The 16008-nt window shown below is 36.1% G+C and overlaps 3 protein-coding genes and 1 non-coding gene across 4 annotated transcripts; 3 read left to right on the top strand and 1 right to left on the bottom strand.

The window, feature by feature from the left end:
* The first annotated feature begins 699 nt into the window (after positions 1 to 699).
* Positions 700 to 4352, top strand: Alg12 (Alg12 alpha-1,6-mannosyltransferase). Its single transcript, XM_065312512.1, is given in 9 exon segments — positions 700 to 962; positions 1057 to 1189; positions 1256 to 1429; positions 1483 to 1781; positions 1841 to 2067; positions 2129 to 2374; positions 2429 to 2723; positions 2726 to 3412; positions 3415 to 4352. Coding segments are annotated over 9 exon segments (3060 nt in total). The 5' UTR covers positions 700 to 836; the 3' UTR covers positions 4288 to 4352.
* A 161-nt stretch (positions 4353 to 4513) lies between these two features.
* TRNAS-UGA (transfer RNA serine (anticodon UGA)) lies at positions 4514 to 4595 on the bottom strand. The gene has a single exon. It is a non-coding gene; the product is annotated as a tRNA-Ser (tRNA).
* A 101-nt stretch (positions 4596 to 4696) lies between these two features.
* LOC135798963 (uncharacterized) lies at positions 4697 to 7734 on the top strand. Its single transcript, XM_065311962.1, has 4 exons — positions 4697 to 4997; positions 5117 to 6184; positions 6238 to 6450; positions 6512 to 7734. The coding sequence occupies exons 1-4, from the start codon at positions 4993 to 4995 to the stop codon at positions 6636 to 6638; spliced, it is 1413 nt and encodes a 470-aa protein (XP_065168034.1). The 5' UTR covers positions 4697 to 4992; the 3' UTR covers positions 6639 to 7734.
* A 207-nt stretch (positions 7735 to 7941) lies between these two features.
* Positions 7942 to 15315, top strand: Lasp (LIM and SH3 domain protein Lasp). Its single transcript, XM_065312508.1, has 3 exons — positions 7942 to 8233; positions 13194 to 13288; positions 13698 to 15315. The coding sequence occupies exons 1-3, from the start codon at positions 8165 to 8167 to the stop codon at positions 14539 to 14541; spliced, it is 1008 nt and encodes a 335-aa protein (XP_065168580.1). The 5' UTR covers positions 7942 to 8164; the 3' UTR covers positions 14542 to 15315.
* The last annotated feature ends 693 nt before the right edge of the window (positions 15316 to 16008 follow it).

The following is a 16008-nucleotide window of genomic DNA, read 5'->3' as shown; positions in this document are numbered from 1 at the left end:
TGATAATGAAATTAAATACTTAAATACTCTTGGTAGACCTCGACGTTGGCAGAACCTCAATTTGTATGTACTATCACTATTGTTATTACTACTACCACCACTACTTATAAATACTACTAATACTACCTATACTTAGTACAAGTCCTACTTAAGTCCCACATAGATAAGACCAGACATTATGGACAATATATGAACAATACCAATACTATTTATCTACTAACTAAAACTATTTTCCAAGTCCTACACAGAAAACACAAGATCTTTGTGTATACTTGAACATAATAAGACAACAACAATATATTTCTACATATTCACAGACTCCTGAAGTTCTGCACGATTATTTGCAGACATATTTACAGCACAAGGACAACATCTATACTGCATATCTACAAACTAAAACATGTTCCTAAGTTCTATACGGATTACACGAGTAACATGGACATCAAACATTCACCTTTGCCATAAGAACAAGACAATATATCTAAATATTAAAAATAATTTCAAAATTTTACCCGTACACCATGAAGAACACGTAAAATTAATACTAGTTTACTACGCATAATTGAAAATATAATACGATACGATTCAAAAGCAACGTTCCACTCACACGTGTGTACACATGTTCAAATGCTTCAAAGTTTCAAATTTCTGGCGTACGACCGACCATCTGACTGCATCTGACGTGCGGCTTCCACCTCTCCTGTAATCAGAGAATCAGAGGTTAGCCCATAATTCTATTTTAAGTTTGCACCAACTTTAACAATACATATTTCAATTAATTATGTAAATAACTACACTAAAACAACGCAAAAGGCAAACGAAATCAGCTGGCGAATATGTCGCAGATAATGATGATCATTGCTGCGGCCCATTTGGTGTTTTGTCCATTCACCAAAGTGGAGGAGAGCTTCAACCTGCAGGCAATACATGACATCATCTACCATCGATTCAATCTGAATGAGGTGATTGTCTCAATCAATTGTGCATTGGCTGCTGCACAATACTGCATCTAACTTGTGCCAAGAACTAATTGTTTTCACATTGTTTGGATTACAGTATGATCATCATGAATTCCCTGGTGTGGTTCCAAGAACATTCCTGGGACCTTTGTTTATCTCAATTGTTGTCTCACCAATATGCATGGTGTTACAGTATCTTGACTTGAGTAAATTTTGGACACAATACTTAGGTATATATTAAATATTGTTAATTAATAAATATTCCTATGATAGTAATTTATAATTTTATATTTTAGTAAGAGCTGCACTTGGATGCTGTGTGATATATGCTTTCAACAAGCTGTGTAAGAGTTTAGAGAAGATTTTTGGCCCCAGATGGGTGCAGTGGTTCATTGCCATTACTGTGACACAAAGCCACTTTATGTTTTACCTTACTAGACCTTTGCCAAATATATTTGCCTTGCCATTAGGTAAATATTGAGAAGTAAATCATAAGAATTTGATTTAATTGTACCATTTTTAGTACTGATAGCTTTAAGTGGATGGCTTGATAATGACAATAAGCGCTTTATAATCGCCTCCGGCGCAGCAATCATAGTGTTCCGCGCTGAACTGGTTCTCTTTTTGGGGCTGTTACTACTCTATGACTTAGTTTACAAGAGAATAACGTTCAAAGAATTGCTGCGCATTGGCGTGCCCGCAGGTATCGGTGTATTGTGCGGATCGGTTGTGATTGATTCTATTTTTTGGAATAGACCACTTTGGCCGGAAGGCGAAGTCTTATGGTATAATACCATACTTAATAGAAGTTCAGACTATGGAGTAAGTTCATAAAAAATTGCTTGTGTTCTCGTGCAATTAATTACAAATATTATTTGCAGGCTTCACCATTTTTGTGGTACTTTTACTCGGCCATACCACGAGCGATGGCGACATCAGTGTTCCTATTACCTCTAGGGATGATACTTGACTCCAGGGTACGAAAATTGTGCGTGCCTGCGTTACTATTCGTACTTTTGTACTCGTTTTTACCACATAAGGAACTGCGATTTATTATCTACGTGTTCCCGTTTTTAAACGCGCCCGTCGCTGTATTTTGCCAACGCATGTAAGAATACAAAATATGCATAATATTTTTGTGCTATATTATTACCGCTTATTTTATTTAGCTGGGATAATCGAGAAAAGTCCAAAATTTATCACCTTTTGTCCCTGGGTGTTCTTGGTCACTTGGCTGTGAACGCGATTTTCACAATTTTTCTGCTGAGCATCTCCAGTACGAATTATCCCGGCGGAGCGGCCATTTCACATCTGCATCGTTTAGCCGCAAACGAAAACTACGTACACTTACATATTGATAATTTGGCTGCGCAGACTGGCGTCTCAAGGTTTACACAAATCAACTCAGAATGGCGGTTAGTATGTTTTTAAAACAATGGACATGTCTTATTGTTTTTATTCTCTTTCAGATATGATAAGACTGAGCATCTGGAAGCTAGTGATCCAGCTTTATTTAAATACACACACTTAATAACTGAAGCCAAGAGCAAATTTTCACCGAATTTGAAGCCGTTTGCGAATACACACGATATTATTGATACAATTGAGTCATTTCATCAGATCACCTTCAATTACTTTTCTATACCTCCTATTAAGATTAAAACAAAACCAGCATTGTATATATTACAGCGGAAAGAGGACTATTTAGATTATTTAGATGAAGATTTAAAGCAGCAAGTGCTTCAACAACAAACTGAACCAAAGAGGCAAAAACAATCACCAAATCTCCAGAAGTTGATGTAGAAGAAGAAGAAGAGGAAATTGATGACGATGATAATATTCAGGAATCTATTGAAGAACAACAAGCTCTTGTTGAAGAAGAAGACGAGGAAAGTCAGGAAAAATATGAACATGAGACTTTTGAAAGTTTAGAAGGACTTGCAGTGAGTGCTGAAGAGGAAGTCTCTGCTTCACCACTGGTTGAAGAAGTGGAAGAAGTTATTGTTCCACAGAGTCCTGAACTGGATCTCGTAGATTTGTTAGATGAAACTCTGGAAGATATTGAAGAAGATGTTTCAGAAGTTGAAGATGAGGAATCGCCGGAAATTATCATTGAGAACGAACTTACTGAAGAAATTGAAGTTGATGAAGAACCCAGTGAAGAAATTAAGGTAGAGCCAACTTTACCTAACATTTCTGATGAAATTAAAGTGAAACCTTCTGGAAAGAACAAAAAAGTTAAGGATGCACCTGAAAATATAAGTACAAAGTACAAAAAAGAAAAATCTTTAGAGAAATTTATTCGGACAAAAGAAATTCCAGTAGAAGAATCGACAAAACGGCTCAGACAAAAAAGAACTGAAGAAAACCTGAAACAGGAAGATAAAATTGTGAGGAAAAGGAAAGATAAAGTTGATGTTGATGATTCAGAGGAGATAAAAGTTGAGAAAAAGTTTCCCGTGCGGAAAAGGTTGAAAATAAATCCACTCTTGATGAGCCGCCTAAAAAATTACGTAAAATTCGTAAGTTAGAAGACGAAGTGAAGGCAAAGCTTCAAACACAAACTCAAACCCAAGCTCAAGTACAAAAAGAAGAAAAACCAAAAGAAAAAGTAAGTGCCAAACAATCCGTGCGGACGATTGTCACCGGTCACATACGAGAAAAGATTCAATCCCGCACACCAGTCAAAGACAAACTTAGAAACGTCTTGGACAAATTCAAAAACAAGACAGTTGAGAAAGCTAAAAAGAAGACAACCAAAGGAACCAAGCAATCCATTAAAGCCATTATCGACCACGAACGCGAAAACGAACAGAAAGAAGAACTCAAACTATTGCAGAAGCAAATATTTGAGATCATCGACAGTAATCCTACAATTCTAAATAAAGAATTCATTAAAAATAAGATACACGATGTTATTGTAAAAGAAGTTCAAACAATCGAGGAGGTTGAACCACCTGTTATAGCACAAGAAAAACCAGAAAAAAGCAAGCAAGGAAAAACCACATCTTCCAGAACTAGACAGGATGTAAAACAAAAAAGTATGGAAAGACAAAAGGTAAAATCATTGGAACAAGTTGAAGAAGACAAGTCTGAATATTCGACGGTAGATTCCGAGGAGCATATTGTTATCTTGGATGAGGATGATTTCCCTGAAAAGTTAGAGGATCATCTTGGAGAGTTGAATGTTGATGAAGAGTTTCATGAGTATGATACGGCAAACCAACAGATGGACAATATCATGGGTTTAATTAGTGATATTATCAATAAAGTGGAGGAGACTTCCGCTGATATGGAAGATTCTGAAGACGAGGAGAGTATACATTAATTGTTATTGATGATTGTTTGTTATTTATGATTGTTTTAATGCTATTAAAGATGATGAAAGTACAATATTAGAATTTTTAAATTATTTTGTTCATCAGAGAATTAGAAAATTATATTACTAAGGGTGGAAAACAATGGGTTCCTTAATTTGAGTTCAAATTAAGCACGGAATTAGTTAAAAGGAAGTATTCGTCGCTTTTGTAAATAAATTCTGAATGAAAAAAGAACGCTGCGGACAGGATTCGAACCTGTGCGGGTAGAACCCAATGGATTTCAAGTCCATCTCCTTAACCACTCGGACACCGCAGCCGATATAAGCATACAATCAAACTAAACAACTTAACACAAATTATAAAATAATGTGTAGCTTTGGAATCTGTATTAATAATTTAAATTAACACGAAACCACAAAGGAAGTTGTGATTTAGCCAAATTATATCGTATGTAATATCGACGCACATTAAAAATTAACACGGCTTTGAATGTGTTCATTGGTGCTCGTTCATGATTAAACTTTCACACGACTGACAGCCATATGATTCTCATCACTCACACATTCTCAATACGTTCAAGAAGAAATAAAACTAAGAATACTCTAAAATAGTCCTAATACATAACTCAAACAGAAAGAAACTTAACGCAGAACGTAGAATCTCATGTGATCTCACCATTTAACCGTATAACGAAGTGAAGACGACGAAACGAGATGAGGTACGAACGCAATTCACACGTAATTTATTGCAAATTGTTGAAAGTTTCCTTTCTAACCTTGAAATGCCTTCTGATAAGTGATAACAGTAGAAATTTTATAAGAATTTATCGGTTTACAGTGAAGAAGTGAGTCCGGAATCAGACAAATCCGAAAAGATGGACATTTCTGACCCCTCAGACCCAGAAATGGTAGAAACAGAAGAAACATCCATTCCAAAAGTTTTAAGACTATCTTTACCACTTACCAACACCACCTTGCCTGAGCAAGACACCTCCACAACATCTGAATCAAAATGTGAGGATTGTGAAGACTATCCTGCTTTTCCGCCACTGGACAATGCAAAGCAGTGTCAATATGAGAGAGTGAATAAAGTCAGCCACACCATACAGAATGCAACTGATTCGCATCCACTGATGTTCTCTCCCAGCTCACCAATAACGCCGGATTTCCCGGACTTGATTCCGGAGAAACCAAAGAACCGGCATTTCAAACCACTCGCCAATAGTTCCATTCACGGCAACGTCAACAGCTCGCCGCTGAATAAACTCGAAGACTTGAAGGAAGCTTTACCGTCCATTCCGAAGTTAGACTTCGGCGATCTGAGTGATAAGGATGATAAGGACGACAAGTCCGATAACGAGAACGAGAAGTCTGTCTACGAGGCGCATCTCAGCTCGAATCTGCAGAACGTCGCGATGACAATGAACGAAAAGGAAGGAAACTTGAATTTCCTCGCGTATGGCAAGAAAAGTAATAAGTTGAGGAAGATAAAAGTCCTCACAACCGAAGATCCTATTGATAGTGATATCTCGAGCCTGGGAAGTTCACCAGATTCCTTAAAATCAGAGGATGTGTTTGCTAGCATGTCCAGAATGGAAGAAGTAGATGTTGATGTAGATGATTTTGAAGTAGAAGGAAATAATTCACGAAATGAAACACCTGAACCCATAGAACCATTGAGTGCTGATGACGAAAGGAGACATGCCAGACACTGGCAGAGGATGGTGCTGCCGGGTGGAGAGCAGAGAACAATTGATATGAGGGTGATAGAGCCTTATAAGAGAGTTTTATCTCATGGAGGATATTTAAGAGCTGGGGGACACACGGCGATCGTTTTATTCTCGGCTTGTTTCTTACCGGACAAGTCAAGATGTGATTATGATTATGTGATGGACAATTTATTCCTGTAAGTATCTCAAGGAGATAATTTTCTTAGTATTTTAACTTATATCTTGTTAGATATGTTCTATGGACGTTGGAACGTCTTGTGACGGAAGATTATGTTCTCGTGTATTTACACGGGGGCGCCACACGTATACCTAGCTTCCGGTGGCTGAAGCGTTGCTATCAGATGGTCGGCCGGAAGTTGAGGAAAAATCTCAGCCATCTTTACCTCGTCCACCCAACAATGTGGATTAAAACTATGCTATTTATGGCTAAACCTTTTATAAGGTAAATAAACGATACCAATGCTTTAATAACTAAAATTTCATATAAATTTGTTTGTTTTCAGTTCGAAATTTTATCGAAAAATTTCGTTCGTCACTTGCTTAAAAGATCTAAGAGGTAGAGTTCCTATTGAACTAGCCGCTGTCCCGGAGAAAGTCAAAGCATACGATAGCCTCCATTACGGTACGTAAGAAGCGGCCATTTCCAGATAAAACTGATCATAACCCGCAAAATTAGCAAATACTCCGCATAAATTTCACGCATATGAAAATCATCTTCATATTTTCACAATCACACGCATATTCAGAGAAACGCTTCACGTTTAGATCCATACGCATAAAATACTCATTTATCCAGGTGAGAACAAAGAACCAAATTAGTATACACACGAATAACGTAGCGAAAATGTTGTCTTATGATACTGATAGCTTTCAAAATTAACTAAAACAAAAACACCTAGCGAACAAAGAAGTTAAATAACAATTTTAAAAGACGTACGATTAGTTCTTCGTCTTTCCACGCACGTGAATCTCAAATTTATTTTTCTGTGATTAAACCTATACGTTTCCTATGCTTTTTAGTTACTTTTTAAAAGTATTATTTTTACACAACAAGTGCGAACTATTTACACTAAAAATGATATATACACTATTTACAACATTCCAATCTATTATTTTATTAAAGATTTTATTATTAAGTCCCTGTACTTATTAAATTTTAGAAGGATTATAGAAGATATGTAAATGTAGATGATGTAAACACGAGTACAACGCCAAAAACAATCACAAATCACGTTTTGTTATAAAAAGACAACGAATTTCATTTGTTAACATTAAATCAACCGATTGTACAAAGAACAAAGATTCAAAGCAAACTATATATAAAACAGGGAAAACAACATTGTACGAGTTGTTTTTTACTGAGCGATTTTTCAAAGTATTTTTTGCATGATTTCTATATATTGAGTGCACGTGAAGAATAACGTGCCTGAACCGAACTAAAACGTGAATACTCAAAAGCGCAAACCAAAATTGAACGCAGATTATATTGTTGAAAGAATATTTACTCTAGCTTGCTGCGTTTTTCGAGTAGTTTTCAAACCAGGTACTGTTACACTTCACACCTGCGCTCGTGTATTGTATAAATATTATAAATGAATGCGAATGGTGTGTTTGTCTGTTTGGTGATGAGCCCACAACCCGCTGAATATACATAGCAATATTATATATTTTAGAAGAAACGGCCTGTGTAATACAATAAATAAACGAGATGGCAATACAATAAAAATATGTATCTTTACTCACTCTATTTTGTTAATATTGTAAGCTTTGCAGAATGAATATTGTTGAATTGTCTGAAGATTTTTGCAAAAGTTACTAGAATATCCCTAACTTTCAAACTGTATGTTGGTAGACCTGTTTGTAATGGCGGCCGATTTAAGCCGACAACTGACGTTGATTTTTCCGTCCTCGCCGGTTTTGCTTTCGATTGCGGTTGCGCTCTCCGCGGCTCAGTCGAGTGAAGTTTACAGGCGGCGCAACAAGTTATACCAACGGTTGGCGTCCGAGTACGAACTGAGAAAACCGATTAATAACGCACTAATTAGTCGCCTGCTCGCATCGAAAGTCACACGCGCCGCGCCTTATTACCCTGTGTGAGTGCCGCCCCCAGAAGGATCTATTAAACTAGTGCCCCTGTGCGAAACAGTGATAAAAACATGAGCAAGAGCTGCGCGAGATGTGAGAAGACGGTGTATCCCACCGAGGAACTCAAGTGTCTCGACAAAGTAAGTGACCGTTTAGCGGTTTCGAAATGCTTCTAGAAGCAAATAAACACTTCAAATTTATCTCGAAGTAATATAAGATTCAAAAGCTGAGAAGTTAATACAGAAACAATAAATTTTTCGAGGCGAATCTTGTGTGAATGGGTTGCGATGTCGTTTGTCGCGTTAATTCATCTTCGAGAAAAGGAGTCTCGAGCTGCATACATCACCAGCGGCGCGCGAGTGTGAGAGGAGAGAGATCACGCCGGATCGCGCACAGCAGCCGCCGCACACCGTGTTGCGTGGCTTTCGTTGCATGTGTGCGCCGCGATGTGCCCTGCCCTAAAACATCATTCATTAAAATCTATTAACATTCTCGAAAATGTCGGTCACACTGGTGCACCCACAGTCACCAAACTCGAAAAACTATCCGAATCAGAATCTAACTAGATTTCCATCTGCTTGTCTATATTCGATCAATACCAGATGCAAACGATAAAAACGACACTATACCTGAATTGGAATTAGAGGTACACATACCAACTCTTCAAGTTGGAGTGAAAGCTTCCTGCAGAATAGCTTGTTATAGAAATAAGAAGCCAATAAATTTCCATAAAATTAACGTTTACCGGCGCAAATTGCTCGGAATTTCTTACGACTTTCATTCGCACCACAATAAAATAAATACTGTAAAATATGCCATGACAATATGCGTCTGTTTGAACAAGATATTATCATTCATAATGCACACATTGAACTTAAAACGGATTGCGGCCGAACCGCTTAAACACCTTGATTTCCTAACGTCCACAATGCATAAAACATGCAAATGTTGAATGTTAACATTTTACAATGACTCATCGGTCTGGTTTACTGCAAATTTCCTGGGTTACGTTTAACCAGGTGACGCAAATTGCATTTTATCAGCCATTTTTTACAATGTCATCCTTTTAAATATTATAATTCAATTAAAATCTAAAAATTGAACAATTTGTATTGATCACGTTCCTTCCTCACATTCCAGTCACTTATTTACATTAAATTTACATCGCACATTACGCATGCACATTATTTACGCTGTCACTCCGCTTGTATTGACTTAAGTCTTGAACTAGAATCAGCGAACATCACGTACTCATCGTGAGTACTCAGGTGTCGATGTCTGTTTGCATGTACTAACATGCTTCGAACGTGCCTCTTGTGGCTTAAGTTATGTGACTTTATTTCGACATTTTTCTTGCATGTACATCGTTTGTGACAATGTTGAGGTCGCGCTGTCTGCTGATGGTCGGTTATTATTTATTTGCCTAACGGTTTCGCGCCGTGGAATTAAGCAACTGCCGGCTAGCAATGATAAATATTGTTAAGTCGGTTGAAGTAAGCCGGAGTCGTCGGCGGCGCAAGGTCGTTGCCGCTGCGGAAAGGCCGCGCCGAAGTCGCGCGTGACTCATCAAAGGAGAGGAGGCGCAACATGACACTACGAACAAGTCCGGAATCGAACTTAACCTTAAAAACTTGCACTTAAGTCGACTTAATAACTACACTTTAGTTTAGTTATGTAAAAATTATAAACTGCTATCTGTTATTCTCGTAAATTATTCATGGCGTACAAACAACAGGAAATTCATATTGTTAATCAGGTGTATGCATTAAGTTGCATTGTTTATGCATGCATTAATTGATAAATCAAGGTGAAACGTGCGTAAAGTTTGATTACAAGGTTTAATTCAGTGTTATAGATACGTATATTTAAATTTTAATTATCGATTCTGATGGTGTTATATTTGTTCACACCATAAATAAATATTGAACTAATCAGGGAAGTGCAGAGTTGAAGCGCCATCAATACTATTTACTAGTTTCACGTCTGTTTGTTCAAATATTGGAAACTAGACCAATAATATATATAGTTAGTAGTGTACTAATATTTATCGGTGTTTATCAAGACATTATTGGAATCCCGTGTAAACACTCTGTGATTGGCGCTCGTGTTATTAAAACTTTTATGTTGCGCAGTAGACGTAACACAAAAAAGCATAAGAGTAAATTCACTTTTACCCAATAAACGAAATTGGAATTTCGCAATAATTCAGAGGCTATAAGTTCCAACTTCCGACGAATGTATTTTACTTATCTAAATAAATCTTTTTTTTTGTTTTCCTTTTCACGGAAAATTACTAAAGTAATATTGATAAAACTTTACAATGTAATAGCTTATTTATAAAAATAAGAAATAGGCTATTTCTTGTAGCAAAATCACAGACTTTATCCAAGAAATAAGAAAGGAAAAAATAAACAACGAGAACTGCGCTTCCCAAAACTTTTGAATTTTAAAATTATTTAGACAATTTTACCGTTTTCACAATTTAAAAATTGTAATATCAAAATCAATTGCAACATATTGACTTCCGTATTATTTCGTGATGCTACAGATTTGTTTCATCGCACATCGTTGGTAATGTCGCAATATATTATGAAAAACTAGAATTAAAGTGAGAGAAATGCATTCTAGCTCATTCATATTTTGATGTAATTTACTATTACTACTTCTAGTCTATAAGAAAATGCTTAAATTTGCTATAAAAAAATATTGAGTATCACTTGGCGCGATATCTCTTGAGTGGAAGAAAGCAATTCACATTTTCAAAATTCTATGAACATTTTCATTTTAGGGTGTTACGAAATAAATAATTGCAAAAGATAAGGTTGCAACTTGTTTTCGCACACCATACACTTAAAAGCCTATTTATTTCTAAACTATGTAGTCTCAAAAATATTAAAATTTCCAAGAACTATGAATAAACGTAAGTTAAATCTTGTAATTTTAGTAAAGTTACTTCCACGCGCATTTAATTTGAACATAAACACTGTTAACTAATTTTGACTGAGTTATTTGAGTAACATTAAGTTTGCTCCAAATCGCAGACAGGAAACATAACAAACTTTAATTCCCTATTGTTGCACCTATTGTATTTAGTCGAGACCAAATAATTTTAAAGTTATAGCTATTTTATTATCGTTTTAAGTGTCTCAACTACCATAGAATTGCGTTTCCTCGAATATTTTAACTATGAACGATTAACTAAATAAAAATACCATTTCATTTATAACATGTTAGCCTGTTTCTAGCGATTGGAACGTTTTCAACACCGCCGAAATTTTATTGCTGATAACCGCTTATCACGCAAGTGGCACTGAATTAAACCGCTGTACGCATGCAGATTTAACTGATTTTTTTACGTGATTATTTTACACAATAAAGTTATGTAACGCGTAACACATCTACTCCACTCGGTGAGATTGCATAAACGAATTGTTTATTAATATATCAAGTTTCACGGAATATTACGCACTAGTCAACACATCATTTTTAAAAGCGTATTATGTTATTAAACATAATTAGCTTAAATATGTAATTATTCGCCGTAATTTATTAATCATTACAATTCGCACGAGTGCACAGCACAACAATACAAATATTTGTTTAGATTTCACTGCTAAATTAGCCAACAGTGCTTGTGCTGCGGTAAAATTAATAGATTAATAAATTGCGAGCAATGTGGTTATTCCGACGGATTAGAATGATGTCATTTCTAACATAATGTGCAATACGTTAACCACATGCATTAAATTAGCGTCATCAATTAAGAGTGTTTGGATAATTTGTGATTCACTTATTTATTGGGTTTGTTCCGGTGATTTCTTTTTCGAAATCAAATATTGTTACAATGATACGAATATATGAATACCTGGTATTATATTTTAGGAATGAATAATAACTCTGTTTATATTAACCAAAGTTAAATGATGATATCAATTTATATTATTTTTAATTCAAATAGTAGAATATCTATATTTTCAAATAATTGAAACAAAAATTGAGAAGAAATATTGCGAATATATTGGGAGCATTTCTTGTAAAAGCTCAAACGTTGATTCTTTATCGGTAAATGGTCAAATGTGCAAGAAATGTTTTGTTTTTTACATATATCAGGCGAATGTCTAGTTTTATCAGGAGATAGGTCGAATAAAAATTGTAAATTATGCAATTTTCTATAAAATTTGTCACACTTTTTTCCTGTGAGTCACCTTTTTTATATAAGGCAGTTTCAAGTGTATTTCATTATATGCATGATTACCGCTGTATGCTTCACGAGAATTTTTTTATTTAGATTTAACATACAAGTTGGTATTTTCGTTGTGTGTTTACAGCGATTTTCCTTCGGAATTAAGCCAATCGGCTTTTAAAACGGCGCCGAATTAAAATAATGTATGTAGGTTATCAAAATAGGTGAAGTAGGGTCTTATCGTGTGAATCGTTTAAATTATTCTAGAACAGGAGTTTTTCTTTACGTAGGTGAATCATTTTCAAAAATTCAAAATCATTTAAGACGACTTTTATTAATGATTGAATACGAAGATTATTTGGCCATCTAGTAATGAATAAACGCGGATTATGCGTAAATATATGTGTAAACCATATGGTTTACTTGATTTTATGATATTGCATCTTGAGAATCTCAACGCACAAGAATTTAACACCAATTTCGATCCACTCTCGACCGCTTTAAGTTTGTTGCAAGTTGCAACTGTTTCTCTTTGTTGTTGTCTATATTAAACCGTTTCAAGATTCCACATACGCACATACATTTGAATGTATTGTATGCTCATATGTAATATTCTTCCGTTTTGCATGTTTGTTGTCTGTCGACAATGAAACTTATTGTGTGCGTTGTAATTGGAGTATCATGGACTGTTCTCATCTGTTAAATTGTAAACGATGCCCATTGTTTTACGCAAACATTTACTGATGTGTGTGTGCTTTTTTTATTCTGTTTGCCTTGTGCAGTGTGTATGTACTCTACGCTTGACTGAGTATATGTTTGGTTAGAATTTGTTTGTTGGAGTGTTTTATAATGGGCTATTGAATGAAATGTCTCAGTCCCCGAGTTGAATACTCACGTGATGTTTCCGCTGCTTGCAGATATGGCACAAGATCTGTTTCAAATGCAAAGTCTGCGGGATGACGCTCAACATGCGGAACTACAAAGGCATGGACAAGGAGCCATACTGCGAGGCGTAAGTATAACCTCAATTTAATGCCTACGAAATTCTACAATGCGACATATGCCGCAGTGGACATATTTTGAATCAATGTAAGCCATCTAACTGTAGATATTAATTTCACTCGTACATCGCAGCGTTAATCAGCGAATTAAGCGATTATCTTTGGTTGCGCGCACATACGAAACGTGTTTCTCGTTAGTTATCTCAAACAAGACACACACTTAAGAAGAGCAACATGTCATTGATTCAAAAAATGTGCGTTCAATGCATTGCTCGACTGGTCAATTAAACTTGACTTAAGTTATGTCCAGGCGAGTGAAGCTGTGAAGTGAACTTTCTAGGCACACACAGGCGGCTGACAAAGCTAGTTTAATAACGCATGAGTAATTTAAGTAATTAAATGTGTGCTTTTTTGTTTTAGCCACATCCCAAAGGCGAAAGCGACGACAGTGGCGGTCACGCCCGAGCTGCGCCGCATCGCTGAGAACACAAAAATCCAATCGAACATCAGTTACCACGCCGACTTCGAGAAGAGTAAGGGCAAGTTTACGCAGGTGGCCGACGACCCAGAGATGCAGCGCATCAAGGCGAACACACGGATTATCAGCAATGTCGCCTACCACGGCGATCTGGAGCGCAAGGCGAACATGGAAAGCAAACGCTCCATCAATGAAAATGGTTACTCCAGCCTGGACGCCACCAATGCGAATGTCCCACCGCCGAATATCCCGCCCCCGCAGCAATATGCCACGCAATCACAGTCTCAATCTCATTCGCAGACGTATCATAATGCTAATGTGAATACGCAACCGCCTCAACACATGCACCAGCCTCAGCAACATCATCAACAACCCCAAATTGGCAATCCACATCATATTGGAAAGATTAGCGATTATGATCCACAGGAGTCATATCAACATCAACAACAAGCTGCTTATCCAGCGGCAGGAAATGCCAACTCGAATTCGCAGACGTTGATTTACTCCAGCGAACAGGGCGCTGTGAATAACCCACCGCAAAGGCATATTGGATCTGTGCATGATATTGATCCAGTGAATAATTATTACGGTTCACTGTCGACAGGCCAAGTCTACCGGGCTATTTACGATTACGAAGCGCAGGATACCGATGAAGTTAGCTTTTTGGAAGGCGATTATATTATCAATGTGCAAAGCATTGATAGCGGCTGGATGACGGGTGAAGTAGAACGCACCGGAAAGACTGGCATGTTACCGGCTAATTATGTACAAGTCGCGAAAATTTAAACGTTTTATACACAAGCATTTTTTAAACTGAAAATTAGCTGAAAGCCTACGAAAATAATTTAAACCTCTTTTTTGAAATATCGCCACACTAAAAAACATTCCGCATGAAGCATTTACTTTGTCATTTGTATATTACTATTTGTAGGCTGAGAAGACTTGCCAAAACTTGTAAGAGAAAAGTTTAAATTTAAATTATTTACGATGACCCTACGAAAGTGCCTTATAACAAAGTGAAACGTCAATAATACGCTAGTAATTAATGAAGATGTATGCAATAAGCTAACACACGACACAATGTTAACGAATCAAAACACAAACAAACAAAAACAAAGCCTTATTAATGTATGTAGCAATTATTCTAATCTACTAAGTCTAAAATATTCCAAAATACATACTACTAGAACTTTTATACACTACAAATATTTTTGATAGAACTGCGTTTACGTCTCTAGATTGAGATTTAAAAGAATTATAAATGCAATTTATAAAAGTGCATCATGCTCGATATTGTTCAACATCACTTTGGATGCATTACAAATATCTTTCCAATTGTTGTTTACGATGGATAAGTCAAAATTATTAAGTATTACGCGAAATTTAAGCAGCAGGCGGCGAGCGAATGTAAATTTTACGATAAAATTCTTAATTTTAAGCGAAGCGGATGTAAGAAACATGTTGAAAGCAACAATACGAGAATCGCTTTAAATATGTACATGTATAGTTTATATATTACGTTGAAAATTCAATTATATTACAATTTAGTACATAAACCAACATCAAGATGGTTTTAATCTGTCGAATTTTTATACCAAGTTTTAATTATTTCAGGTGAAGAGGTTGTATATGTGATTGTATGCAATCATACAAGAGTGGAGCAAAATATGAAAACCAAATGAAAGAGCAACATTTTGTGCTCGCCATGTTTAACCAATTTTACAGATTGAACATATAACCTCGAATTTCGCCGATATCATGCTTAGGATTAACTCTTGCACTTACCTTAACTGTAGTTTCAATATTTTGAATGCTAGAATTGTTAAATAACCGAGTTCTTAACGACACACTGCGGAACGGTAGAAATGTTTTTGCGAAGCGAGTCAACGGAAAGGACGCCATTGGGATGTGCACAGTGCTGCCAACTACACAATACTGAAAACATAAAGGAGAGAAATCTAAAGTTGCACTTTTCACAATTTTCATGAAAATTTTCAAAAATTTAATAATTTAACCTGTTCTACTGATTGGAACTTTCTGAATATGCTTGCAGTCGTTAATACTAATCATTGCTTACATTCGGTGGCATCGAATTTAACCAAATTTACAGCCTGTTCAAATATAACCTCGGATTTAAGTGAGAATGTAAAAAATGATACAGTTATACTTGAAGTATGTTTAGAATCAACTGCTACACTTACCGTTAATGAACTTTCATCATTTACACTTATAATTTATAATTTCTACACTAAG

The sequence above is a fragment of the Atheta coriaria genome, unplaced genomic scaffold, assembly GCF_025399875.1.
Source record: "Atheta coriaria isolate IRGN ID8LTWV9N9 unplaced genomic scaffold, Caltech_Dcor_3.1 hic_scaffold_9_pilon, whole genome shotgun sequence".
In the NCBI taxonomy this organism is placed as follows: Eukaryota; Metazoa; Arthropoda; class Insecta; order Coleoptera; family Staphylinidae; genus Dalotia; species Dalotia coriaria.
Note: the sequence above shows the minus strand (reverse complement) of the source record. Positions and strands in the feature narration are given on the sequence as shown.